Genomic DNA, 26,872 nt, shown 5'->3' on the forward strand with positions numbered 1-26,872 from the left:
GACAACTAATTTGTTCAAAAGTAATACCCATTTACGCTTAAAATGAGCCAATCTGACTTTTACACCGGCGTTGTTTGCCATCACATTCATCAAATAAAATAAAACTACTTATCTGGATAAACTAACAGTTACCCTAAAGAAGTTGTCCCTCCATGGTGTGGACATGGTCTTGTTCTCTAAGGCCACGTGTGCGCAGCCTAAGACTGTAGGTCACAGACTTTAATAACTTAGGTACGCAATAGCAGGAAATGCCACAAAAGATCTTTATTTATAGCTGTTGACAATGATGTTTTAGTCACAGAAAGTCTTACTCCTTCAGAGGTTCAGTGTCTGTGTTGGCTATTTTAACGGTCATGGTACACAGGCTGGCATGCAGAACAGGAATACACACGAAAGTATAGGACAGGGATACAGAAGCACAACAAAAAGCACACAGACACAAACAGACAGACATGCATGTTCTGTCTCTCTGACCCGTCCACACAGACAGACACATGCACAGCGATGCCGGTCCTGTACTTTCAGAAACGGTGCATGATAGGAACAACAACAAAAAAGAAAAAAAAAGGAAAAAAAAAACTTTCTTGTGCCAGCACGCATAATTATTTGATGTTAATTGCCAATTGTTGTCTTTTTTGATTTATTTTGATATTTCATTATTGTTTTCTATTTTTCAGAATTTTGTGAATATATAAATATGTATTACTGATGATGTGTAGTGGTACAAAGTACTCGCATGAGAGAATTTTTTTATACACAAGATGTTTCTAATTTTTTTGTTCTGTTTTGGGCTTTTTTTTTATTCTGGTTGTTCTTATTGGGGGTTGAAGTGAATGGGACTGCAGTCTCACTGTGTTTCTGCTTCCAATAAAATCTGAAACAAGCTTCTCTTGTTTTGTTCCTTATTTGTCACACACACAAACACTCTAAAATGAGAAGTTGTTAAACTTTTGATTTTGGTGAATATTAGGCCGTTTTTTATTTGATCTAAATCTGTTCTCTCTCTCTTTCAATGAATTAGCGGCATTGCTGTAACAAACTCAGTGAGGAGCCACATGTAAATCCTCAACAACAAAAACAAATGAAGTTTCACATCTATTTATATGATCCACTAATTATTCATGAGTGAATTTATCCTACAATTACCCTCTTTGAATCAACTAACGGCTGCTACAATGGGGGAAAAAAAATCTGAAAAACGAGAAGATAAGTCCACTGCACCACCTCGATGTCCAGTAAATTTCCATGGATTGAATTCTCAGTAGATTAGAGACTGAATATGTGGAAACTCTGAACTAGCCACTGTATGTTTGCTCCAAAGAGTCCCAAGTGAAGAGGCGGTGCATAATCCGTCTGCCTGCACTTAAGATCTTCGTAGAAAGGAGATCTTGAGGGAGTCTGGGATGTCTAACTGGTCGGCGTGCAGGACAGAAGGCGACAGGCGGGGGAACGTGACGGGAAACACTCGCCTCACCTCCATCAGCAGCTGTGGAGGCTGACGGTCAGCGCTGCCCTTGAGAAGCCCCTAGGAGAGAAAAGACAAATGGTTAGAGAATCACATGTTTAATATCAGAAACCAAACTCTCAACTACCAAACAAGGACAGTACCTGGACAGAGCGGATGAAATTCAGTGTGACTCTTTCCTCAAGGTCACTATGAGGAGTGTAAAGGGTCAAAATCTTCACAATCTGTTGAACAAAATTATAAACCAACAGACAGTTAAATAAAAACCAGCATTGAACTTTGTCTTTATCTGGAGATGGGCAAGTAATTTTTCTGCGATAAAGAGACCCACCTGCTGGCTAGATAGGGCAGTGCAGGCCTGAACAAGGGCCTGTGCATCTGCCTCTGTCTTTTTCCCCACCTGCAGCAGCTGAGCCGCCTGGATGAGTGGCTCCAGCGTGGCCACAGCGCCCCCTGCCTGCAGCCCATGGCCACGCAGCCACTCCTCCAGCAGGCTCACATTATAACTTGAGAAGGAAGAGAGAGAGAGGGTGATTATGGCAATGCTGTGTGCGTGCACATATGCACGTGCATTTGTTCAGCTTGCTCTCGTATCAAATTTGTGATTAGAATTAAGAAAAGAAATGCAACCTTATTTTGTATCATAAATAGGACTTGGTTAGAAGTAGTTTCAAAAACGTAAGGGTGTGGAGGTCTACCTTGGCTGCCAAGGTTGGATTCCAAGCTTGTGTGCAGATGAGAGAATATTTTATTTTCAGAACATGTTTCTTATTTTCCCATCACCAAAACATTATAATAAGCTTAACATTTAGTTTTAGTTGCCTAAACTTAATAATAACACCAACCAAATTGTTTAAGTTGCCTTACCCCAACACTAGCTTTAACTTAAATTGTTTTAGTACAAGGAGGGCATTTTCACACTGCACTTACTTAGGTAGAAAGATAGACTAGATAGAGGGGAAATTAAGCCCCATGCTATTCTTAGCCCTAGGCCCAGTCTTAGGATAGCATGGGGCTTACCGATCCTGTGTTCACACAAGCATTCGTTAACCCAGGGTCATGTGTTAGGCCTGGGTTAATGATCCACACTCATACCATGAAGCTCTGGACTAACGGCCACTCCACAAACACAACACGTGACCACTGTGTACACTGGACATACAGTATACACCTGTGTCATGTTATTCCCACTGGCCCTGTTTCATACTGGCTATAGTCAGCACTGAGTTGTGGGAAATTTCTGGGCTTTGCCCCTAAAAGTTGGTTCTAACCCAATTGTGGAGAAGTCAGCTGATCCAGGACAGAAGTTTGAATACAAGCTAAGCCAAGTTTAAGGTAAGGTTTAAGCTACGTTTATGGTAGGTTCACTGATCAGAGCAGGCATAATTTTTGGAATATATCATATCATATTGTGTGACAGCAGCTGCATATGTGTTTTAATGCACCTGCTTACCGTATTTGCATGCCGCGGCTCCAGCAGCACATGTCCTTCCTCAGCAGCAGGCTGTTGAGTGTGGAGGCAGAGATGAAGTAGGTGAGCTGGTGGAAGGCCTGCTCAGTAAGTGATGCTGGGAGATCCTGACGGGACAAGGCAGTATGGAGGGCGCCCAGCACTCTCAGCACTGAGGCCATGGTGGGAGAATCCCCTCCCGCAGGCCTGGGGTCTGAGCCGGCTCGCTTCCTAGACCCTCCGAGTTTAACAGCAGAGCTAGACAGACCCGGGATGGTCTCACTCTCCAGGACGGCAGGGACTGGAGAAGGGAGGTAAGAGAGGGAGAGAGCCATGAGACAAGAGGGACTGTAGAGGGGAGAGAAGAGTCAGCAGCAGCAGTGAGAGCTGCCGCATCATCACCATGGTACCTATCATGTTCTGCAGATGTGTATCCGTGATGGAGAGGAGTTGCTGATAGGCTTGGATGCAAAGGTCACTGAGGGCGCGGCTCATGTCGCTCAGGTCACAGGTCAGTGGAGGCAGCTCCTCTGAATGAGTCCCAGCCTGAAAAAAACAGGAGTGTGGTGCATGGGCTCCAACAACACAGATTACAATGTATGGTTTCTTAGCTTTATCGTCTTTGCATGATGGTCATTTTTGTCCACGGCCTTTTATAACAACTGAGATACTCTAACACAACAGGAAGCAAAGAATAAAATCAGTAAAATCCCCTTACCTCCTTTGGGGCACGTTGGGTCAACAGGTCATGCAACACACAGGCATTTTTCAGCCAAAGAGCTGTCATATCTACATCATTACTATGTTTCTGAAAGAAGAGATGAGACAAGAAAAATACATGTCATTGCAATGTCATCAGGGCTTCTGGTGTGTATGAAAAGTGTTTTAGTGTGTGTGTGATATGTCTAAGCAAAGGACAAAAGGGGTTGCACTCTCCAGCTGCGATGCAATATCAGTTTTTAATCAACATTTTGATGCCTATCTTCATCAGGGCATACCAGGTTTGGTGTGCAGTCCTGCCTTTCACTTGTTTCAATTTTATATGTCTGGTGTAATATGCATCACATGTGTATGTGTGTGTGTGAGAGAGAGTGAGAGAGAGAGATTAGTATTTTTAGTTTTTTATGGTGGACTTTTTCCTACTTGGAACAGATTGTTGGAGTTTGACACATAGGCTACATAAGGCAGAGCAATCAGTGCCAGAGTGTTTACATCAGAGAGTGTTTCAGAGTCAGCTGTGTGCATATCTGTCTGAGTGACAACCTGCCTGACACGATCTGATCTGCCCCGATGCGTCAAATCCCAACCATCTGCTTCACCCACCAGGTTACAAACTGAGGTTACCTTCAGAGCTCCCTTCATGGCAGTGACAGTCGCACTGCAGAGCGAGCGAGCGCGAGCCGCCTCTCCGCTGCAGTCGGCCTGGCGCACGCACAGGAACAGCACACTGGCAGCCAGACCGGGACGCAGAGACAGGGCCGCGTCGACACGAACATCTGAGCCACGCACAGGAGGAGCGGCACGGGCAGAGAGAAGAAAACCAAGTCATATTTGGCAGCTGTTCTAGAGATAACTCTTGGAAAAATGGATTCTGCTGTGTGAGCTGCATTCAATGGTGCTGCTGAGATTTTTGAGTCCCCTGACAAGATTTGGCACTTGGGCTCGCTGTCCCATGAGGCATTGTGGAAGCTTTCTAGAAGAGGACCACCATGTTTCTCCAGCAGTCTGACCTGCTGCTGTTAACACTGCAATCACAAGGGCCAACTTTTCCAATAAAAACACGGGAGAATATATCATCTTATAGTTTCCCAAAGATCACAGACAATAAAACACAATAATCACCAGAAAATAGAAAAACTACTGATAGCCTCCATCAATCAAAATGTCAAGCAATTGGTATTTTTACACTTGGTATTTTTTCTTGAGTGTGAAACACAAACTGATTTGGGATGTTGAGTGATGTTTTTTTCATATATTCCTGTAAGTTCACCAGCGGGCCTCCATTAAGGTGAGGTGCTGGTTTTAGACTAACTTCTCTTATATCAATGCATCAGGTATGTTATATTTTATTTGGAATGCCTCTGCAAAGTTGGGAAAAACATCTGAAAACCAACTTGTAATGCTATGAATGTGTAAAACAAGTTGAAGATTGCCCTGTGGAAGGTCCATGTAAAGTTGACCGTTTGTAAAAGTCCCATATATTCCCTTATGTCCACAGGTTTTCTGTTCTCTGGAATACAGGTCTCAAACTTCCTTGATATTCCCAAACTTCCAGAAGCAATGGGAATCGTGGCAAAAGAGAAGCTAAGAAATCTAAGGGAGGTGATCAACCTCACCTGTGATGAGGTTCTTGATGAGCTTGGCTTCGTCTTTTTTCCTACATTCCAGCAAGCCGGTGACTGTCGCAGGTTTAGCTTGGGAGGGCCCGGATCCCTCAGGGGTCAAAGCTGCAGGCAGGACTGCAAAAACAAAGCGACACACACAACAGAAGAGCAGAGGAAAGACAACACCACACACATGTGAGAGAGTGTATTCAACTGTATTTCCAGCAAGAAAGGGCTGTAATGCATATGAATTCATACATTCATATCCTGTTGAGTGAAAATGCCCTTGGATTAAAGGTCATTTTTAACTTTTTTATTTGTAAAGGTTCAATAAGCCGACATCTTCTGGATTTTTTTCCTTGCTACAATATTTTGCATCCCGTCCTCCTTTCATTTCTGCTTTATTCGATAGTGACACTAGAGACAGCAAAGGCAATGATGTCAAAACTTAAATAATCTCATTATTTTAATTTAATAATGAGGTTTTCACATGGAAACAGTGAGTGTTTGGCGAGTCCGTACAGACTCCATACATCATATCTCTTCAGTCATATCACACCTGCTTTTCCCAGGAGTCGCCTGAGTACGACTGTGCCTCTGAGCTCCTTCAGCTCCCTCCTCAGCCTCACACACTCCTGCTCTCGAGCTTCTAGTAGCTCCTGCAGCTCCTGTATACACACAGGTATACATTTGCTTTTTTTACATTTAAGGCTTTTAGCTAAAGAAATGAGAGCAACAAGAGGAAAAAGCTTAACTTCCTAAATAAGCAACGTGGCAGTCATGAAGATCCTGACCAGATTCCAGTGACTCTTGATTAATCCTGTGAGAGAGAAGCGCTTGGAATAAAAATAAAGAAAGGTAGGAGTTATTTTTGGAATGAAAACACAGCGAGTGAGTCGTGAAGGAAGATGTAGGTGGAGAGAGAGGGTGTCATGAGGTATACAAATAGACAAAAATCCATCATAAACAAACGCACAGGGAGCAAAATTGTTGGCGAGACCATGAAAGCCTGACTACTGTTCTTCAAAAAGCAGTTTTCATCCATAGACTTCAGTCAATAACATCAGCCGATATTGGCTTTAAAATGAAATATCAGTATTGGCCTGAAATAAAAATGAATGCCGTCATGTCACATGCCTACATGTGAAATAGGTCAGATTTGCCCTGGTTGTCTCAGAGAGAGCTTCATCCAGGCCTGATTCAGTGGGATGAATCTTAGTTTTCATTGAAAGAAAATGTTATATAAAAATAAATATGGTATGTTTTACATAACCTACATTGAAGGAGTTCCATTATTTTGCCCAGTGAAAGTGTACATTTTAAAAAGCTTTGTATTTTGTCTGCATCTACCAGTGGGCCTTCGTGATAAGAATAGGCACAATATGTTCATTCCTCTACAGGAGAGATTTCATGTTCTCTTCTGCAATTAGATGGAAAAAATACCTGCATGTATTAGTATCAGCACCGGCAATCGGCCAAAAGAGTTGGAAAATATTGTCATATTGGGCAAAATAAACAGTATTTTGCATCCCTAATTAAATCCATACCTGCTGCTGTGCAACAGAGGATGGAGCAGAGCTCATCTGACCGAGCTGGCTCCTCAGAGCCTGCAGCTCCTGCTCCCACTGACCGCGCTGGCTGTGCAGCTGGCTCTCCAGAAGCCTGACAGGAAGAGGAGGAGAGAGAAAACAGCAGGACAGAGAAGTTCTAAAACTGAACACACCCACTATGTGTGCAAATTAATTTGGTAGCTTATTGTTCCTTTGATGGGAATTTGTTTGTGAGAGGTGATGCGCTCACTTGTTCGCCACTCGTACGGCGTCGTAGGCGTGTGCCAGGTCCTCTCCTCTCATCTTCACTGCTGGGTCTTTGGCCACATCCATCGTCTCCATCAGTGTGTCCTGTAGGTGCAGACATGAATGTCATAGGCAACTGCATTTTGTGAGACTTTATACTTTTACTGTACTATACTTATCTATATAGTATACTATATTTTCTTCATTATGCCCACTTTTACTGTTCACACCTAAGTGCATTTCACTGCTCATACGTCCATACTCTCACTTAATTAAGTAGCCAGTGCAGGACCTTTACTGGAATATATTTCAATTATGTTTTTCTTATTTTTGGCAGGTTTTTCACCACTGACCTAAAGTTATGATATAATATGACACTACATTGATTGACCAGGCTGAAGAACAACAGCCCTATTTAAGCACCGACACTGATGAAGAGAAAGAATATGATGTTCTGTGTAAATTGTTAAAATGTGTTAAGATTTCAAGGATGGCATTTTTATTCAAAGCAACTTACTTCAAAACAACAGGACATCGGGGGAATTTTTGGGAAATGTGTTTTTTCCAAGAATATCAGATTTCATGATGTGCCCGAGTGAGCTGGATTTTTTTTTTCCTTTTCTTTTTTGTGACCCTACAGTCTCTCACCATGGGCGTCTTGGAGCCCCAGACGGAGACGCTCCTCTCCAGGCTGGGAGAGGTCACACTGACCCTGCGGACCTCCTCCGGGGACGGGGCGGCTGAGGTGAGGGGAGAGGTGAAGACTGGCGGGATAGAGAGGGACGGTGAAGGGGAGGAGGGAGAGAGGGGCTCCAGGGTCAGACTCTGGGTGGAGTCGGTCCGCCTGTGGCACTTGGCGCGCTGTCGTGCAAAAACAAAACTTTGAGCGGTCACGAATCCCGACTGAATCTGATGTAGTGTGACTGAAGTCGGCATAGGAGGACAGATAGCATAATCATCGGAGACTGCACCAAAAAGGACAACACCGAAATAGTATTTTCGAAAGTGGCCACGAAAGGATAGGATTATCGTGTGTGTGTGTGTGTGTGTGTGTGTGTGTGTGTGTATGTGTGTGTGTGTGTGTGTGTGTGTGCGTGTGCGTGTGTGTTCACCTCAGTGAGCAGACTCATCTCCCTGAGGTTGTCATATCTCTGCTCCAGTCTGGTAAACTCTCTCAGCAGACCCTGATACTTTCTCCTCTCCTCATCCAGCTCCGCCCTCAGAGCTGCACCTGCCTCGGACACAGCCTGACGCACACACTCTGCACACACACACACATACAAACACACACACACACACCAGAAGAAGACAGAAGAGAGAAACAGAAGAAAGAGAAGGTATATGAGAGAGACAGCAAAAAACAGAAAGAGAGAATTAAAGGACCATGTTAAGGGAAACACGTTTATAAAGTGTCAGAAAACCTACCCTCCTGTGCTTTCTCTTGTTCCAGCAAGCAGGCAGAGAGATCCTCTTTCTCTTTGCTCAAACTGTCTCTCTCTTTCCCCAGGGTTTGTATTTCCTTCATCAAGAATGAAGAGTGAGAGAAAAAAGGAGAATAGGAAAGACAATGAGTTACCCAGTCAAGGTACTTCAGTAATCCACAGAAGATCAGTGCTCATACAGACAAACACACACACTGCAAAGCAAGTTAAAGTTATTAAAGTTATTCTTGGCTCCACAGGCCTACCTGTGTGAGCTGAAGGATCTCCTGAGCAGCCTTCTCCTCGGCTCTCCTCCTCTCCTCTGCCTCCTTCTCGGTGACAGCACGGCTGGGCCGGGGCGGCTCCTGTCTCTGGCTCTCTAATTTGTGCAGCGCCCCCCTCAGGGCCTCAATTTCAGCACTGGCAGCCTCCCGCTCTGCATGGAGGGCCTCTCTCAGAGCAGCTCCCTCCCTAGCCTACACACACACACACACACACACACACACCAATACCAACACAAAGATATTGCATGAACACTGCCAAATATGCACTAACAAATCATGTGAATATAAATTTTGAAATATTGATGTTTTTCAGCCCAGGCTGTATCAAACTGAGTTGATACCCATCAATTGCAACCATACATAGCACGACGTCAGTGCCAGCTCTAGCAGCAAAGCACTTTCCACTCTGCTGCAGCCTCTTGCCAGCCCTCAACACAATCCAACAGGATATTCGTTTTCAGCTTTAAAAGTCACTACAACATCCTCGGGTAAAAAATCTGAGGCCCAAGTTCAAGTGAGAGCAGGATTAGCTGACTTAGCAGCAGAGTGTTGTAGTTTTATAGAAAGGAAATGTATTCTTGTAAATGCCAACTAAAACTTGTTAGAGAGCACTATTGGCAGCCATTTTTAGGGGGGGGACAGCTTCAAGATGTATTTGACTGTGCTGCGAGTTCACGGGTTTCAAAAAAGAACGCTTAGTTGTTTTTGGGAATATGGTCCGGCATATGTTGACATGTTGATATGTATATTTGTATTTCTGTATAAATATATTAAGTCAGATCATATGGCCCTCAGGCATTGGATCAAGCAGTTTAGGGCTGGGAGTCTTAACGTTTGACATAATTGATGATCATGTTATTGGGGCTTAAATTAGTATGAGCAGAGAGGAATTGGAGGACGAGTGACAACGTGGCTGGTCTTATGGTGTGTTTTAGCTTTGTTTGGTTGTATGTTGTTTCATTTTGACTTGTTTTGTGGGGTACTGGGGGAGGGGAGATGAGTCTGTGTCATGGGTAAATGTTATGGTCAGTTTTGTTAGTTTGACTACATGTTGATTAGATGTTGTATAGTTGCTTTCTGACAATTGCCTGATGTGTGTTTTGCTCTTGGCTGGATACATGTAATATCAAAAGAATAAAAAAAAAGAAGCTTATCTGAAATGTTTTTTAGTGCAAAAATGAACGTCCTGTTGGAATGTGTTGAAGGCTGACAAGAAGCTGCAGCAGAGTGCTAAGTTTCTCATCACTGAAACTGACATTGTGCTGTAAAAGGTATTAAATAGCTTAATACAGCCTGGGCTGAAAAATCCCAAATCCATTCTTTATACCCCATCCTAAGAAAGATATAAACTCCTCTTCAGCGACGCCTCACCCACCTCCTGGTCGGCTCTCAGCTGCAGCTGCATCAGTTTGACCTCCATGCCCTTGTTGAGCTCCCTGTATCTCTCCACTGAGCGCGCCTCGGCCTTCAGTTTCAGCAGCTCTCTCCTGGCGGCCCTGCGGCGCACGCAGCACTGCATGAACACCACTGCCTCCCTAACACGGCCGTACGCCCTCCTCGCCAACCAGCCACGCACTCTTGCCTGCAGTAACACGGCTGCCCGCTCAGCCACCATCTGGGGAAAATTTAAAAATTTCAATCAGCTGAGGTGAGCTTGACTTGGAAGTAAGATACTAAAACTCAGTATACAAACCATGTGCATGACTGACTTTTTCTGCAGAGGTCCCTTTGCCTGACAACAATAAAATAAGGCCAGATATACTAAGACATAAAGCATGCGAAGATCATTTCTGAACAGCTTTGGAAGAAGATAGATGAGGTAAAGCCCGTCATTGACTGCTGACCAGTCTGTGTCTGCGGCGAGCCAGCGTCCCCCTGGTGAAGGCCTGGATGGTGACGGTGGCCTGGCGGATCATGAGGAACAGCTGCCTGACCACGACCATGCGGTACGTCTTCTGGATCACTAAGGCCGCCTTGGTGTAGCGTAGAGTCAGGACCAGCCTATAGCAGAGACAGGACACAAGAATGTAAACACGGGAATATGTTTTTTGGGAGATTGGCCTGTTGGTCAGCTTTTTTATTAAGTGACAAGAACATAGACTCCAAAGACGTGTTTTATTAAACTGATCAGTTTGAGTTTTGTGGAGGGTATTTAGTAAGTTTACACAAAACATGATAAAAATAATAATAATAATAATAATATCCTGTTTTGAGCCTGTTCCATGCTTCCATAGGAAATGACATTTAAGGGCAATAGGAGACTGCATGCAACTAAAAATCACTACACATGAAATTTTTATGTGGTTTATCATGTTTATTATGCGATTAATTTATGAAAATATAGGTCATATAATTAAAAAAATACAAACTTTTAATCACTGAAAGGTAAGTGCTTTACTTTGTAATGATATTCTCCTACTATTACAGTGTGATCATAGCAGAAAGCACAATCTCCCAGGGACAGCTGGATGACTTTTATGTCTGTTCTCATTAACTAGTAAATTGACCTATGACCCCTTAAGTAGGGGGACTGCCTGCTGCAGTAATGAGATAAACAGGGAAGTCATACATACGTATTGTATACCTACTACAAGTACATACAATCAGCAAATTAATTAATTTACTCTCTCTCACACACACACACACACACACACACACACACACACAGCACCCTGCTCACCGTCTAGCCAGAGCTCCTCTGCAGTATCTCTGTAAGGTGACAGTTGCCCAGCAGATCCTGGTGTATCGGACGCGTGCCAGCCATCCTCTCACCCAGCTCTGGATGATCGTTCCGGCCACTCGCAGCCTCTCGGCCCTCAGCCTCTCCAGCAGAGCCACCTGGCCGGCCCGGAAGAACACTTTGGTCTTTCCAAAGCAGTACTGCTCTGGGTCGGGGATGAGCTGAGGCAGGGCCTGACGGCATGAGGCCTGGGCCTGCTCCCGGCTCTGAGGACCTCGGACAAGAACGCGGTACCGGCTGAAGAACTCCTCGTACGTCCATCTTGCAACAAAAATTAGAGGAGATATCCTCAAGAAAAGTGTTTGATAGTTTAGCTTACACCAAAATGTCAGAAAGAGAGCTGTGGTATATATGAAAGCTTTTTTGAGAGCAAGAGCAATGTTCCCATCAGTACCTGGATGGATAACCGGCAGCACTGATACGAATGGTCTCCAGCACCCCACAGGCTCTCAGCTGCTGGACTGCCCTTTTCGGGTCAAACCTAACAGGGAACGTCATCCAGTGCAAGTCATGTGAAATCTAATAATAATGTGTCTAGAACAGGCAAATAAGGACAGGGCCCGACTTACACAAAAGGCTCTTTGAAGTCATTGGGTTTGATGCAGCGAACATAGTGCGGGGTGGTGCTGTTGAGAGCGTCCATCAGCAGCTGTAAGGACTGACGGAACTGATGGGCACAAACAAATTCATGAGAATAAACCTGAGTTGCCGAGTGTTACGGATTTGCTTAGTCTGCAGGAAGCATGAGCACTCATCCCACCTGGAAGCCCACAGTCAGTTTATGCTCTCTGTGGGCTCTCTTCCCCGCGCGAATGCTCCCGTTGGCCAGAGAGGACACACTGCCCGACAGGGACACACTGCTTCCTGCGGGCTCCTGCTGGAACAGCTCTGCCACCAGCTCAGACTGACACACACACACACACACACACACACACAGATGTAAGTGTGCACCAAGAGACACAGAGCAGAGAACAGAGGAAAACTGAGCGATTCCCTCCTCACACAGACCTGAACTGAGCCTCTGAAATATGACAGATATCAAACACGACACTACCTGACTTGCTCTCAGAATGTTAATGGGCTCCTCGAAGACGGTGTCTCGATTCTTGTCTAAAAAGCCATCACATTCATATTGTACCTGATGTAAAAAAAAAATGGGAAAAAGAAAAGAAAATCTGTTAATACAAATGCAACCATACTGAAGACAATTACTGTACTGTACTATGCAACTTAAATTATTAAACTTGTTTGGCATGGTTTTAAATTGCTCCGCACCGGAGAGCAAAACATGGAGGGCACACACAGGTGCCTGCTCTGTGGTGTTTACAGGGCAGCGGCGTGTCGATCCCCAGTTCTCACCGTATCAGCAAAGTGCAGGATGATGAAGGCGCTGTTGGACATGCGAGGTTTGCGAAAGTGAGGGTGGGCCTTGCCACTCTGGTGCTGGTCGTACAGTTTCCGTGCCCAACTCTCATCTGAGCCTTTGGGCATCTGGCCATTCAAACACACAACAATCACAGAGCCTTAAGTCTCAATGAGACTTAATTGGTGGATATTTTTGACTGGAATATTTTGTGAATAAATAGTAGTTTCTGGACAATTATAGTTTTATTTCAAGTGACACCTCCTGCAAAACAAACTTTGGATGCTATGGAGGCATATTTATTTTTTAGGCACGTATGTAAGAGAGAAGGAAGATACAGAAAAAGAGACACAGGGAGAAACAGGGAGAAAAAGAAAGATGAAAGGAAGAGGGAGAGATTGTGCAAACGACCCTGCATTCTTCATCCAGCAGATCAAGCAAGCCCAGCTGTCCCTCTATAAGAGTGATGCACTGCTGATTGTCACTGAACTCGATCCTGCTCCAGGCCAGCTCCTCCCGCATGTACTCCTCCTGCTCCAACTGGAACACGTGCTGCACACAGCCGGCAGGAGGGGGCAGACACGGGATCAGGCAAATCAGAAATCAGAAAAACATGGAATAATAAGATCAGGAGAAAATCAAAAATCAAAATCAAAGCAAACAAGAAATATATCTGACCCTGAGTAGACAGTTCAAGATGACTGACAGACCATTGTGGCTGATATAAAAAAAAAAAGGTGAAAATCCTTGACAAGATAGAAAGTGAGTGAGCCCACAGGGAGGACAGCCTGTGCTTGTTCTGATCCCAGAGAGAGGTGCAAAGAGAGCAGCTCTTCCTCCTGCATTTCAGTGGCTATGAATATGAGACAAGCTACATTTTTGAGTTATAGAAATTTCAAACAGGAATAACATTACCAGTGGAAAAATATTTTATTTACATTTGTATATTAAGTAAGTGATTGATTAACATGATTTTACTGAACCATTTGTTGCCATTAATGACATCATCATAGTTAATAACTGATTCTATTTAGAAAGTGTTGCTGTAATGTGCAGTTTTGTTGCTTTTGGTAATAAGGGCTTTTCTATGGCATGGTAATGAAGTAACATGAATAGATTAGAATAGCAAATTCCTTTTTCACTGTGAGCATTTTGACATGAAATAGCAGGTAAACACAGTGTAGTGTACCAGAGTCTATCCAGAAAAGGAAGGGGTTGATTTCATGAGGACTGTAACACACGTCGATACCCACGTGTCCTTTGGCAAAACCAAACATGTAGGGACTGAAAGGCATAGCTTGTTAGACTGTCACATGACTTACCCTGTTGAACTGCTGTTGCAGTTTTTCATTTGCATAATTTATACAGAACTGCTCAAAGCTGTTCCTGTCGAAGGTCTCAAACCTGCCGGAGAGAGGGGAGCCTAGTGAGTTCAATACTGAAGCCATCAGGACCATTTTTGTCACCTTAAGGTTCAATACACTGCCTAACACCAGCTAATCTCTCTGACAAAAACAAACTTCCAGCATATTAAAGAATGATTTATCCAGTGCCACAGAGCAAATTCACTAACTCACCCGTAGATATCCAGCACCCCGATGAAGGATTTGGCCCCGGCTGCCTGGGTGCGCAGGGCTGAGTTGAGCCTCTGGACAGTCCAGGTGAATAGCTGGCCATAGATGTGTTTAGCCAGGGCGTCCCTGGCGTCCACAGCCTGTTGACCGGTCATGGGTTTGACCAGCAGCTCTCCCCCTACCGCCAGCCTGCGATGACACAGCCAGTGGGCCATCTGGGAGCCTTCCACGCCTAGCAGCTTGGCAAAGACAGCCAGAGAGCGGTCCTCTGCCTTGAAAAAGACACAAAACTTAGGAACATGCACTGGAAGACAAATAGGAGCAACAATGCCTATATAAGGAGGAAAGTGCTCTGGGGACTCTGAGGACAAATGGCAATCACAGGGAGACACATTGTACATGATACAACAAGATTTTACATCAATGTAACTGCGATCACCAGCTCTCCCACTAGCTTGGATGTTGACATTCCCCAGGTGCAGGACAGCTGCCAGGATCCTGAAGAGCTCCATCTGTTGGTCAGGTTGCACACCTGCAGGTTCAACATCAACAGCAAAGATTCAATTCAATTCAAATGAGCTTTGTTGGCATGAAACACAAATGTAGTCATTGCCAATGTATATATAGAGTGCAAATGCAAGTTAAAAAATAGCGACAACACAAATAAAATAGGAGAAAACATTTTCTGTTTTCAGTGCATCATGACATTAAAATATATTTTGCATCCAATGTAGCATACATCCGTCTTTCTCCAAAAACACAGACATTTTGCAGAATATTTGTATAGGTTGTTATAGGTTGGAATTTATGGAAGTACCATTCTCTAAATTGTTAATATTTTGTGCAGTGCAAGAGGAAATGTAGTTCTGATTGCAACTTGTCGCCTTGCATCTGGCCACTCTATCTGCAAAGAACTCTCAGATTTATCTTTATATTAGTCCATTATGAAATACACCTCAAACTACAAGACAGCACTTTAAAATGCAACTATTAAAGAATTAATCCTGTGTGTGAATGTTAATACTATACCCAGAATGGTAAAAGCATTGCGAGTACGCTCCAGATCCATCAAATCATCAGTGCCGGGTATCTGCATTTCCCCTCCCTGTTTGGTGTAGCGGAAATGTTCAGGTGCATCTGGAGGGAGTACACAAAACACACATAACATAAATGCAAACATTGTAGAAGTCATATTGTAACCAAATGTCTCAAATGAGGTGGTATTCCCCCAAATGTTATATGACAGTCTATGGAGACTGTACGGTGAGTCAACATGGTAGCATTTTGAGACAAAGTGACTGGGTGGGATGTGGGGGAGGCTCACCCAGTCTGAAGGCCCTCATTTCAGGCAGCTCTCTGGAGGCACACAGCTGGTAGAAGATATGGTAGTTCCTCTCGGACGATGCCTTACACACACACAGAAATATATGTAGTCTACATTTACGGACCAATTCATGACCTTTATGGCAGTAACAGTGGCACTTTAAGTAAATTAGAGATTCTGGTATGAAACGTCTTTTAGGGTGAGACGTTTTTAAGTTATCTTATTCATCCAGCAGTGAAGAGGAGGTTACCTGGAAGACGACTCTCGATTTCTCCAACAGATATGTCCTCATGTTTGCCCCAATGATGTCCCCCTTTCTGCCAAAACCAATCTCGATGTACTTCCCAAAACGGCTGCTGTTGTCATTTCGAGTGGTTTTTGCATTCCCAATAGCCTTTGAAGGAGAAAGCAGTGTTTGCGTTATGATATTTTTTGGGGGGCGTTTTTGGAATCAAACACTTGGAAAATCTCATAGCAAATGATTGTTCCTAACTAATTATACACCCATGCATTGCTCTATCTCTCCATCCATCTATCCATCACCTCCATGATCGGGTTGGAAGCCAGAACCCTCTCCTCTATGCTGGTCTGCTGAGCGGCTCCTCCCACCACGGCAAAGTAGCGCATGGTGAATTTGGCTGAGACTGTTTTACCCGAGCCAGACTCCCCACTGATGATGATGGACTGGTTTTTCTCCTCCCTGCACAGATTCAGAGACTGTGACAGGAGCTCTGTACATGTTGTTCCCATCATCAAAGTCAAACACCACATGTATGCCATTAGCCAGGGGAAGTAGGAAATATTTAATTCCCTGTACGTGTTTCTATTAAAATCTGCAGGCTTTGAAGGTTACATGTTAAACGTTATATGTTAGGTATGGATGGCCATCTGGTTGCGTCTGACTCCCTGTACCTGGTCATGGTGCGGTAGGCCTCCTCGGCCACAGAGAAGATGTGAGGCTCCATGTCGGCCATGTCCTGGCCACTGTAAGCATCTATCACCTCCTCTCCATATATTGGCAGCTGATCATATGGGTTGATGGCCACTAGCACAATACCTGAAAGGTGGGAAGAGAAAGTGACCTCAGTGGGAGAAAAAGGATGCTCTTACATAACTACATCTATTTTTTGACTATAAGAGTATGCATGTTTTCTTAAAATCCCTAAAAATGTTTGCATTTGTTTTCCAATTTTGGTCAGGACCCCCCCCGAAAAGAGGTTTTAATTTCAATTGGACTTTTTTCTGTGTTAACTAAAGATTGGAGAAAATATTGGAATATCCCTTATAGAAATCTTAGCATTCCTACTGTACATCCAACTACAAATCTAAATAAATCTTCATTTCAATAATGGAATAAAGTATAAGGAATAATATGGAACTACCACTTTGCCACCAACTTTATATAGGCTGGCAGTGAAAGAGCTGGCCCGTGAACCTTCACCCGACTGTAATAAAGAAGGGATAATGATCTGTGATTATAAACGCTGAAGTTCCCGGAAGCTGCCAGCAGCAAACACAAAGCTCCTGGATCACAGCCTCCTGTTTCTCACGCCCCTCCAGTTTTGTGTTTTTTTTTTTTTTTTTTTTACTGTCTTTTTTTTTTTTAACTGTCCCTCCACCCACTGTCTCACCACAGTAAGTGTAGATACTGCTGTAGTCCAGGAATCGAACCCGCAGGTTGTGCAAGACGGCAGGCTCATGGAGGAAGCTGAGAGCGGTTAAATCGTTCTCCCCCTCCAGGATGTCAGGGTTCCCCAGAGGGGGGAGATCAGCAGGGGCCGCCACTGGGTACTGTGCCTCCTGCCAGCAAGAGGAGAATTAAGTTTCTGAGTCGTGGGATGTCTTGGCTATTTATGGTATCTGATAAAGAGGGAGGAAGACAGAGCTTGGCGTGATGCTGTGTTATGAGGAGGATGATGATGGTTGAGTGTTTGCGGTGAGTTGTTTGGGTGACAGGGTGATGCTGTGGGTCTCACCCTGCCATCAGAGAGCCGCAGCAGCAGATGTGTTTCTCCAGGCCTGTAGTCCTGGAGGATCTGGGCTGAAACCCATACTGCATCTGGATCTGGAATCCACACACTGGCCCCCTTGCAAAAGGAGCACACTGCTTCAGGTGTGTTAACATTAAGATCATGTGACTGTGAAAGTCGGCTAAATGATGAAGAGACAGAGACGGAGGGGGAGAGAGGCAGACCCGGCTGGAGTCCAGGAGAGGAGAGCATTACATAATGTTTTATTTTCTGTCAGCCACTGTCCATGTACACTTCCTGGCCCCACCTAGACATTTGTCACCCATCAGCATTAAAGGCTCCTAAACAGTGTTAAAAATTAACACTGGTCATCCCTCTAACATTCCTTGTAAGGATTAGCTATTACCCCACAGCTTTTTTTCCTCCAGGTTTAACCCATTTATTTAAGTGCCCAAACACTACAACATACATTTTGCTTCACGCAAGTACTGCTTTATCATTTTAACCGGATACATCCTTCACCATCCATTTGGAGGGTTTCTCCTCCAAATAATAAATTACGGGTTTGAAGATCTTGTCAGAGAAAATCTATTGTTAATTGTGCTGTTATTAGGAATTGGATCAGGAACACAAAGATCTGGCAGGCAACCTTCCATTATAAATGAGCTGTGTCCAAAAAGCTGCTTTGCTGAAGTCACTTCCCTGCACAAGATCAATGGCACAATGCTAAAAAAATATCCATCATCATTCACAAATTGGTTCTAATAACCCTAATGTACAGTTAACCGCAACACTTTAAGGAAGCACTTAACTGGCTAAGTGAAGAATAAAACAATACATTTAAAATCTAACAACCCAGTAAACAGTTGAGTTCAGCCTTCATCCGGTCTTACCTTGCTGTATAACTCCATCGTTGCCATTTATATTAATATGAGGTAGGAGACATTAGTGATGACTTCAACAAGCAGAGGTCTCCTCTGTAAGGAAAGCCGGTAGCCTCTGCTCCTCTGCAGATCTTGTCCAAGTGTGTGTACTTTGTCCAGGCTGACAGACGCACGAGGACCGTCGGGTTAACTGTTAATCTGTGTGAGGATGCAGCGACTGGATGGAGTGATTCACCCATTTAGAAAACACTTTGTTTTCCATGCAGTTCACCTCAAAGTTGGACTGGATCACTGCCAGGCAGAGGAGCTCCTCTGGATGGTACTTTTGGATGGTCAGGTTACATTAAGAACAGGTAAAGATCAGTGTACCTTCTGTTATTTATTTAATTTAATTTTTATTTTATTTTAGTCTCTTATTTTTTACAAAAGCCCTTCTCAGGATATTGGAAATTAGCACCCGCTACTAACACTACGATACTTGCACTGGATAGCTGTTTTCACTTTGTCTGTGTACACTGAATTAGTCCTATCAAATAAACTATCAATAAATAAATACCAGAGTTAGAACTGAAACTTGACAAGTATCCTCAAAATACTTTGCTGGTTCACACTTTGCTTGGGAAAAAAAAGAGACAGCACCCCAAGTGACATACTGACTCATTTTAATAAGTAATACAATCAAATCATTTCAGCAATCAGCCTGCTGATATTGAGTAGGGGATTTCATAATTTTCAGTTGGATACATGAATCACCATCAAACCTTGAGGAATAGGGATAAAACATACAAAATGACTCTCTCCCTCAAAAATAAATGAAGATTCAAACAACATATCAATTGTAACTTAATTTGTCACCAATTTTGTGCGTGGGTTTACTAGGAGGCAGCATGTGTGTGGTATCACTAACCAAAAAAAAAAAAAAAAAAACAACCAAAATGAACTGAGGCTGTGGGAGAAACAAAGCTTTGGCACAAAACAGCAATGTTTCACAACGTCAGTAAGCACCTATATGATATAATGAGTGTTAAAAACAGTAACAATTATACAATAGAAAGAGGTTTCAAGTCATTTCTTGCCATTGTGCTAATCACCATCATATTTACTTTAATTTTTGACTGCAATAACAGGGCCGAGTGATTGCTTTAGGGTAAAATAGCTAGACAAAACTGGAAAAGTCTTAAATCTCCTCTCAAATGACATGGCTCCTCTTTGGTCAATACTGAAACATGATTTGTAACAACTGACATCAAAAGATAATATTTCCTTGAGAATACAATGAAAACTGAATAACTGTCTCCTCAAATGGATTTACACACATTTCAGATCGCAATATCTGTATCAGCAACTTCACCAACTAAACTATTTCATATTGGCCCTGAGGCTGAAACACATTAGTTCTACTCAATAGAGTTGCATTCTACTCATGTGGATCCACTATAAAAGACAGTCCGTGTGTGTTGCGTTGTACTACTCATGGAGTGCATCATAAAATTCCAGAAATAGACATGTCAAAAATACAAAACATTCATTTCCAATCTGCCCGAAACAAAAAAAGCACCCAAATTACTTTTTGAACCTGTGTACATAAAAGGTTTAGATTTGACATGATTGTCGCAAAAAATGCAAACCCATACAATGCCTTTTAGTAGAAAATACACGTATTATTGAACACTGAATTTGATAAACTTTTTTAATCCTTGAAAGTTGCTGTCTTCTTTTGTTGAGGGAACAATTTTAAAATGTCATTATTACGGTCAACTGGTTTAAGGATGACTCAGTCTGAGTTGTTTCGTGAGCGCTGGAGTCCAGAGTCCCAACCAGCGGGGGAGATGGTGGATGGCAGCGCCTGAGACTCGCAGCGCAGGACAGAGGGTGAGGCGAGGGGGAAGACTGTTCTGTAGGTCGAACTGGTGTGGGTGAGGCTTAGCTTTAATCGAGGAGCAGAGACGCAGGAGGAGTTCTTCGGGGTCGGACTGGTGGAGGGCTCCTACTGTTCATGGTCATGTGTGAGCGGGTGTCGGACAAACCCTTCCGGACTTCGCAAAACCCTGCGAGAGAAAAGTGTGTGTTTTGGGATCAAACGCTGTCTCACCTTTGGTTTTAATCTACTTTTCATCTTAAATTTAAATCCATGTGAGAAATGAAATGAACATGGAATGTCTTTGAGCATTTTGTAACTCAGATGCAACACGGCACAACTGAAACGAGTCCGAAGCTGTTTTTTTTTTTCATCTGCAAATTGATGAGCAGGTGAACACAACAGGGTTTTATGAGGTTTCTGTGTGAGCCAAAGTGCCTGTAATTCCACTGTCCATATTACATCCTTGCCCACTCATTGTCCATGATGCTGTCCATTTGATTTGATTTGTTTGTCCCAGCACCTTCTGCTTGTGTGCATCAAGGACCTCTGGCTGGTTGGTGTCAGGCAGGGCTGGGATTTTCAAACTTTATCAAGTTCTGAACCTCCAAGTTGAGTTTTGTTAAGCCTCCAACCTCCATATGAAGTGAATTTGGCCGAGGGACTAGGGCCGAACAGTTAACCAAAATATTATCAATATGGGCCCATGCAATATTCAAACAGCAAGAGCTGCAATTTCTAAAAATCAGGTACTCCAGATGGAACACATTTGTTTGGTAAATTGATGTTTTGTTTCTTCAGTGAAATGTTAAATTATGATGCAAAAATGATCATTCCTACGAAAATAATCAATCATACCACACTATTTGTAAAATTAACCGCAAAATGATATTTTTTACAGTACTGTTCAGCCCTAACAGATGCTGATATAGAAATGTATATATGCTTGTGTTTACAAATTAACTAACAAATAGACTCAAAGTTGAAAGATTAAACCAAAGTTAAAATAGCCTTTCATTCATTCTTTTTTTGTATCCAAACTACTTCTAGCGGATCAAATTACAGTGTAATTAAGCCATTCCTCATTTTACTGAGGACCACACTGCAACAACCACCGGGCTAAGTTATGTGGGACTGGCAGGCTTCCCATGTCCTGCTAGAACCTGCTATTCCGTGTTTTGTGCTTTGTTTTGCTTCCTCGTGCTTGTGCTTCATCTTGCTGCTCTATGCTCTATACTTTCTTTGTAAAGTTCTTTAATTTCCCCTCAGGGGTAATAAAGATGTCCTTGATCATAAGATATGCTTGTGATGAACTCTATGGTTAAAACAACAGAAGTTTCTACGCAGGCTCCTTCCGTCCTCTTTGTCCTGAATGTAACTGTAACCTTTCGTTCCCGCCTGTGCAACAGCAGAACGAGGCCTACCTGTGCTATACGCCCTCCGTGTCCTCGCTGCTGTTGCCCTCCTCCTTCAGAGCTTCTCCTTCACTGGCGGCCTCCTCAACATGAGCCAGCATGTCAGCCATGAGCGCCTCCTCCAGCCTCTTCCTCACACTGTACACCAGCTCCTCCTGTTTCCTACATGAGCATAAAACAGGAAACTGTTAGCGCTGGCAGTTATGGCCCCCTGAGCTCAGCCACTGAATCGGCTGTGAGTTTGTTTTTAGAGAGAGTTGGTTTCGTTTGTGGTGGGACATTAAAAGCTGTGACAAACTAAGCTTTTTAATCAGGTTAGTAAAAACAGAACGACATTAGACTTCAACATTACTTCAGATATGGCATTCTGCATTCTTTCACATCTACAAATTTGTTGGTGACTTTGAAAAAAAAAAAAACAGTTTTTACTGGGCTTGGTTACATGAGATGGGAGCCAACATCAAATGCATACACAAGTAGAACCATTACTATGACATTATTTAGTTGAGTCTGGTGCAATGCAATAAAACACATCACCAAGCATAGGTTTTAAATTTTCTACCTGACTTTTCTGCACATCAGCCTGTACCAGATACCAGTCAAGGCCCCACACATCATACAACAACAACTTATCTGTGTGCGATGTGTCTTTTGTTTGTGTACCTGATGTCTTCATCAGTGACTATGAAGGCCTTGCACAGCGGCTGGGTGGTGTTGAGCCAGACGCCGGGGTTTTTCTCGACAGCAGCAGACAGCTGGCCAGTGATGGGAGCTGCGCTGGTGTGGAGGGCGCTCGCAATGGCCGACAGGAGAGTCTTGTCCGTGCAGCCTGGACCAACGCCTGGGGAGACAGCAGGGTGGTTATGAGAGATCTGTTAGTCTGGTCATTGTTTTCTTTGGACCAAAGAATAAGCTCTGCTGCTGACAAATTAACTTCTGCAAGAACATAATATAATGAGTTCATTTTGTCTGACGGAATACAACCAGGCCAAAATAACAGCACATCACCTTGTAGGCCTTTGGGCAGCTCCATGGTTTTCACCAGCTCCTCTGCAATGTCATAAGCATTCAGACCACTGAGTTTCTTCTCCCAAAACAGCTGTGGACACAAAAGAGAGTTCATAACATCAGTGGCCAGTTTTGAAAGATAGAAATTCAACCCTTCAGAAGCACAAGAGTGTGTAAGAAAAAAATTAGACCATCAAAAGTTGTCAAACTTGTCAAACTCAAGTCTAGCTTTTCCAGCAGCAAAGCTGCACCTTTCATTCCACCTGTCATATCAAACAGAGGCGCCTCCAGTTTGCACATGAGGCTGCTAACGACGATCGGCTGAGGCGGTTTTACCTGTCTGGGTTGGTCGACAGCTTTTTGAGGATCTGTCTTGACTTTGTTGCTGGGATGGTTGGTAACCTTGGTAACAGGCTGCTTAAAAATGGAGGCCGTCTGTCTGACTGGGAGCGACGTGTTCAAGTCGGGTTTACCCTTGAAAATAAAACACACATACAGAGGATGAGGATGAGGAGTACAAGGAGAGGATGGATAACAGGGAAAAGAACAAGAGAAAGTGAGTTATATTACATGAAGCTGCTGACTGTCATCAAACAAGATGATAAGTGTCTCAGTCAGAATATCAAACAGCGTTTCAACGGAGTTATATCAGAAGACACACCGTGACTCAGTTCTACACACTCCAAAATGAGTACTCAGTCCAAATTCTTCCTCTACTGCTGCAGCTTTTTGTTCACCAACACACTGCCATCTGGTGTGGTGATCAAACTCATATTAGAGTAAGTGATGACCACGACAACAAGCTGTAATAGTGTAATGGAGAAACAGATTTTCACAAGAACAACCCAGGTTCTTCAACCGGGTCAAAATTCCAACTTGGGCAAGGCTTAACGGATTATTCTCGTACACATGAAGCATTTATATGGGGGTGTTTCATATGTAGTGTTGCTCAATCTATCCTATTAACAGATTATCAGGGTGCAATCTAACATTGTCAGCACTATCTGCAATCTTCTCTCAGAAAGGGTCAAAACACTCCCTGTCCTAGAACCATCACCAGCGCCCGTTCAAAATGCACTTGCAGCTAACGGGACGGTGACTCTGAGCCGTGAGACGTTTCACCTCACCTTGTTCTGGTTGTTGTTATCATAGCGCAGTCTCTGGCGGTTCTTGTTAAGCTTGCTCATCAGCATCTTCCCCGTGCGGAAGTCAAAGGAGCTGAGGTCCATCTGGTTACCAAGGTAACTGGCCAGCTGAGGCTTGCTCCGAAACTTCTTCCCAGACGGACTGGCAAAGAGGCAGAAAACACGAGAAGCCACTGAGTGGTGCAGGTATTGCCTGTTTAAAACTAAGACCTTCTGACAAAACACTGGCGTGACAGAGGACGGACAGAGACGGGGAAGCAGGAACAAAATTGAGAGGTCACACTTCCAACTGGTACAAACACAGCAGACGGAAGATAATGTAAAAACAAAAAAAGGAGCACAAAACATGCAACAAGTCAAAAGCAAACTAAAGCAAACCACATTAATATGTTGGCAATGACACTGAACCACATTACTGAGCGATAAGTGAAATGGATGTAATCTTGGACGAATGCTCTACCCAAATCCTGCTGCTTAGGCACACCTAATCAAAAATAGGTACTTTAATTGATACAAAAAACATATTCAATAATACTGTGCTAAAAAAAAAAAAAAATCTTAAACAGTTAGTGCATCTAATGTAAACACACTGGTATGGCAGTTCTGACGTTTGACCAAATGTTTCAGAGTAGAAACATTGTAACTCCACTTTTGAGAGCAACGTTTTGAAGAGCCTGTGCAATGACCAACAAAGGCACAACTGTTGATACGTGCTAGTATTTCATGCAAATGTAACTTACATCACACACCACAGTTAACACCAGTATGATTGGACAGTAGCCTACCACAAACTATACAACCGACCCGCCTCCCCCCTCTCTTGCCTCTGTTCCTCATCTTGTTCTTCTCCTCTGCTAAATAAAAACAAATCTGGCGTTGTTGAGTCACTTTCATAGGAAATACGAGTATTTTAGTGAAAAAAAGCAAGACTGAGGTTTTTGTTGTGTGTTAAGGCCTCGCCAGGCGTGGGCTACCACTAGGCTGGGCTGGACAGCCTCCTTATCCCAACAATTGTGAGAGCTGGCCTGGCTGGCCTAGTTGCCCGGCTGCAAATAGACCCCCCCACCCCGTCCCAAACTTTACACCGTCCGCCTCCCTCGTACCCTACTCCTGTCTGTTTACGTCTCTCAACTCTGGCTCCTGTGCACTTGTAAGTTATGCAACCTTGTTTCAGTAAGTACCTAAAATAATAGACATCGCTTTTCCCAGCTGACAAACCCGACTTTCTGGTCACTTCTTCCATTTTCCAGCCCTTGGGGAGAGCAGAGCAATCCCATCTTTTCTTCTCCATTTCCCACGCGAGTTGCAAATAAATCCACTTAAGTTTTAGCGACTACACAACTCGTAATTTTTTGAGGAATCTGGTGTTTTTTTTAGGGGGTCAGGCCTATATCGCTTCTCACGCTTTTGTTTCGACCATATTACAACGTGCGTCCTCTGTAATGGGATCTCCCTGCCGACAACATCACATCTCTTTGTCGTCGAGCAGATCGCTCCGCCGCGGACCTCAGCCACATCACTACCTGCCTGTCTCGCCGGGGCAAGAGGGCTACATCCGCTAGGAAAACATAGGACAGCACGGCTGCGTCAAGCCAGCGGCGGGTAGCGAGGAAACGACAGGAAATTGAGGCTTTCACCTTTGAAATAAAACCGGGAAAAAATGTCTGAAAGTTAAGTAATGCGTGCACTGCCTGAAAGAAATACAATCGATTACAGTTATTACATATAAGGCTATTAAAGGTGCACTAATAAACATCATATCAATATTAAATATGAAACTAGTGCGCATGGAGTGAACCCTACGACGTGCTATGTTGTGAAATCCCGTTTCTATTTTTCGCTTATTTCTCTCTGTCACTCTTGGAGGTTTTCAAGGAAACGTCGCAGCACGCTGTCCGTGTTTCATTTTGAAAAGTATGACCGGAAGCTGCGATTTTATCTTCGGTGTGGTTTGACGCTGCTGGACAGCGCTACACTTATCTTAACCTATGGGAAACATAAATTACTGTTTCAAATAGATCGCAAATAGAAAGCACGATTAATTGATGGCAGCAAGTGTGGATCATCCGCGGCGAAGAGATCTGCTCGGTGCAATAAAACACCTTCCTCTGTCCGCGGCTCAGCCAATAAGCCAGTCATTTTAAAGTTTAATGGAGGCTTCGTGAAACTGGAGAGTCGTTTCATCACGACAATGTACCCTTGTCATTCAGACTTGGAGCCGGCTTTTATGAATGAACAAAGTAGGTCTCCTCGATCAAATGCGGACACCATTTTAAAGCATGTCATGCATCTGAGAGAGCTTTGTCTATAAAAACATAATGCAGTAAAATTATTACACGCCATTTAAGGGTAAAAAATCCATGTCGAAACAGCAAATAGCCGAGCCAATGTGCTGGATCCGTGCTTCAATTCAACGCTGCATGTAAATATCGAGGAAATTAGATGGCAGCGTTACATGCATTAAGACATTTAGTGTGGCTGGAGACCACTGCACAGCGCTGCTATTTGCAATTTCGAGACCACCGAGCGCCAGTGCCTGATCGATGATAAACACACTTTTCAAATGCACTGGGAAAACGACACATTGCGCATCAAACGCTGCGATTATTATACCTTCAGCTGATACTTTGCATTATCCTTCAAACGACATACTTACTCGTTTTTATCCATCTTGAAGACACTATCTCGTTTTCTCCCTTTCGCTGTGTTAAATCCCTTCTCCCCTCTCCTCTTTCAGTCCCCTCCCCCTTCGATGGGAGAAATGAAAGACATTATCCACGCAAAATTCGCAGTCTGGCTGATAAAATGAATATTATGTCTGGCCGAAACTAGCTTATCCCCACTGAGCAAC

General features: G+C 43.6%; 2 protein-coding genes across 3 annotated transcripts; both read right to left on the reverse strand.

The window, feature by feature from the left end:
* Window positions 1-244: 244 nt before the first annotated feature.
* On the reverse strand, window positions 245-18,631 carry LOC115358046 (unconventional myosin-Vb). The gene is made up of 35 exons (XM_030049828.1): window positions 18,605-18,631; window positions 17,718-17,828; window positions 17,373-17,541; window positions 16,654-16,798; window positions 16,285-16,441; window positions 15,992-16,135; window positions 15,742-15,823; window positions 15,447-15,554; window positions 14,837-14,949; window positions 14,421-14,689; window positions 14,166-14,247; window positions 13,255-13,395; window positions 12,840-12,971; window positions 12,535-12,618; window positions 12,241-12,384; window positions 12,050-12,147; window positions 11,875-11,961; window positions 11,421-11,741; window positions 10,585-10,741; window positions 10,116-10,355; window positions 8,723-8,932; window positions 8,461-8,554; window positions 8,148-8,296; window positions 7,684-7,896; window positions 7,040-7,140; window positions 6,787-6,901; window positions 5,799-5,907; window positions 5,252-5,374; window positions 4,260-4,411; window positions 3,634-3,723; window positions 3,326-3,461; window positions 2,919-3,216; window positions 1,797-1,971; window positions 1,609-1,689; window positions 245-1,525 (listed from the first exon to the last, which is right to left on the reverse strand). Exons 1-35 carry the CDS (start codon window positions 18,629-18,631, stop codon window positions 1,364-1,366), a joined length of 5,019 nt encoding a protein of 1,672 aa, XP_029905688.1. The 3' UTR covers window positions 245-1,363.
* A 609-nt stretch (window positions 18,632-19,240) lies between these two features.
* mbd3b (methyl-CpG binding domain protein 3b) lies at window positions 19,241-26,786 on the reverse strand. Of its 2 annotated transcripts, none has more exons than XM_030050542.1 (7): window positions 26,678-26,786; window positions 24,004-24,163; window positions 23,213-23,350; window positions 22,877-22,967; window positions 22,532-22,709; window positions 21,878-22,030; window positions 19,241-20,643 (listed from the first exon to the last, which is right to left on the reverse strand). In XM_030050542.1, exons 1-6 carry the CDS (start codon window positions 26,689-26,691, stop codon window positions 21,883-21,885), a joined length of 729 nt encoding a protein of 242 aa, XP_029906402.1. In that variant the 5' UTR covers window positions 26,692-26,786; the 3' UTR covers window positions 19,241-20,643; window positions 21,878-21,882. The 2 variants fall into 2 exon arrangements, with proteins under 2 accessions (XP_029906402.1, XP_029906401.1); XM_030050541.1 differs by lacking the exon at window positions 26,678-26,786 and adding an exon at window positions 25,203-25,527.
* Between the last annotated feature and the right edge of the window lie 86 nt (window positions 26,787-26,872).

The sequence above is a fragment of the Myripristis murdjan genome, chromosome 4 (genome assembly GCF_902150065.1).
Source record: "Myripristis murdjan chromosome 4, fMyrMur1.1, whole genome shotgun sequence".
Classification (NCBI taxonomy): Eukaryota; Metazoa; Chordata; class Actinopteri; order Holocentriformes; family Holocentridae; genus Myripristis; species Myripristis murdjan.

Excerpts from the sequence above, each read along its gene's own strand:
- LOC115358046 (XM_030049828.1), bottom strand. The coding sequence starts at position 18,631 with ATGGCAACGATGGAGTTATACAGCAAG. Across the intron at positions 16,799-17,372 it reads CAGTATCTACACTTACTGTG|GTATTGTGCTAGTGGCCATC; the intron begins GTGAGACAGTGG and ends CCCACCTTTCAG. Across the intron at positions 7,141-7,683 it reads GGGGCTCCAAGACGCCCATG|GACACACTGATGGAGACGAT; the intron begins GTGAGAGACTGT and ends CTGCACCTACAG.
- mbd3b (XM_030050541.1), bottom strand. The coding sequence starts at position 25,312 with ATGGAGAAGAAAAGATGGGATTGCTCTGCTCTCCCCAAGGGCTGGAAA. Across the intron at positions 22,968-23,212 it reads CTGTCGACCAACCCAGACAG|CTGTTTTGGGAGAAGAAACT; the intron begins GTAAAACCGCCT and ends TTGTGTCCACAG. Across the intron at positions 22,031-22,531 it reads GTCACTGATGAAGACATCAG|GAAACAGGAGGAGCTGGTGT; the intron begins GTACACAAACAA and ends ATGCTCATGTAG.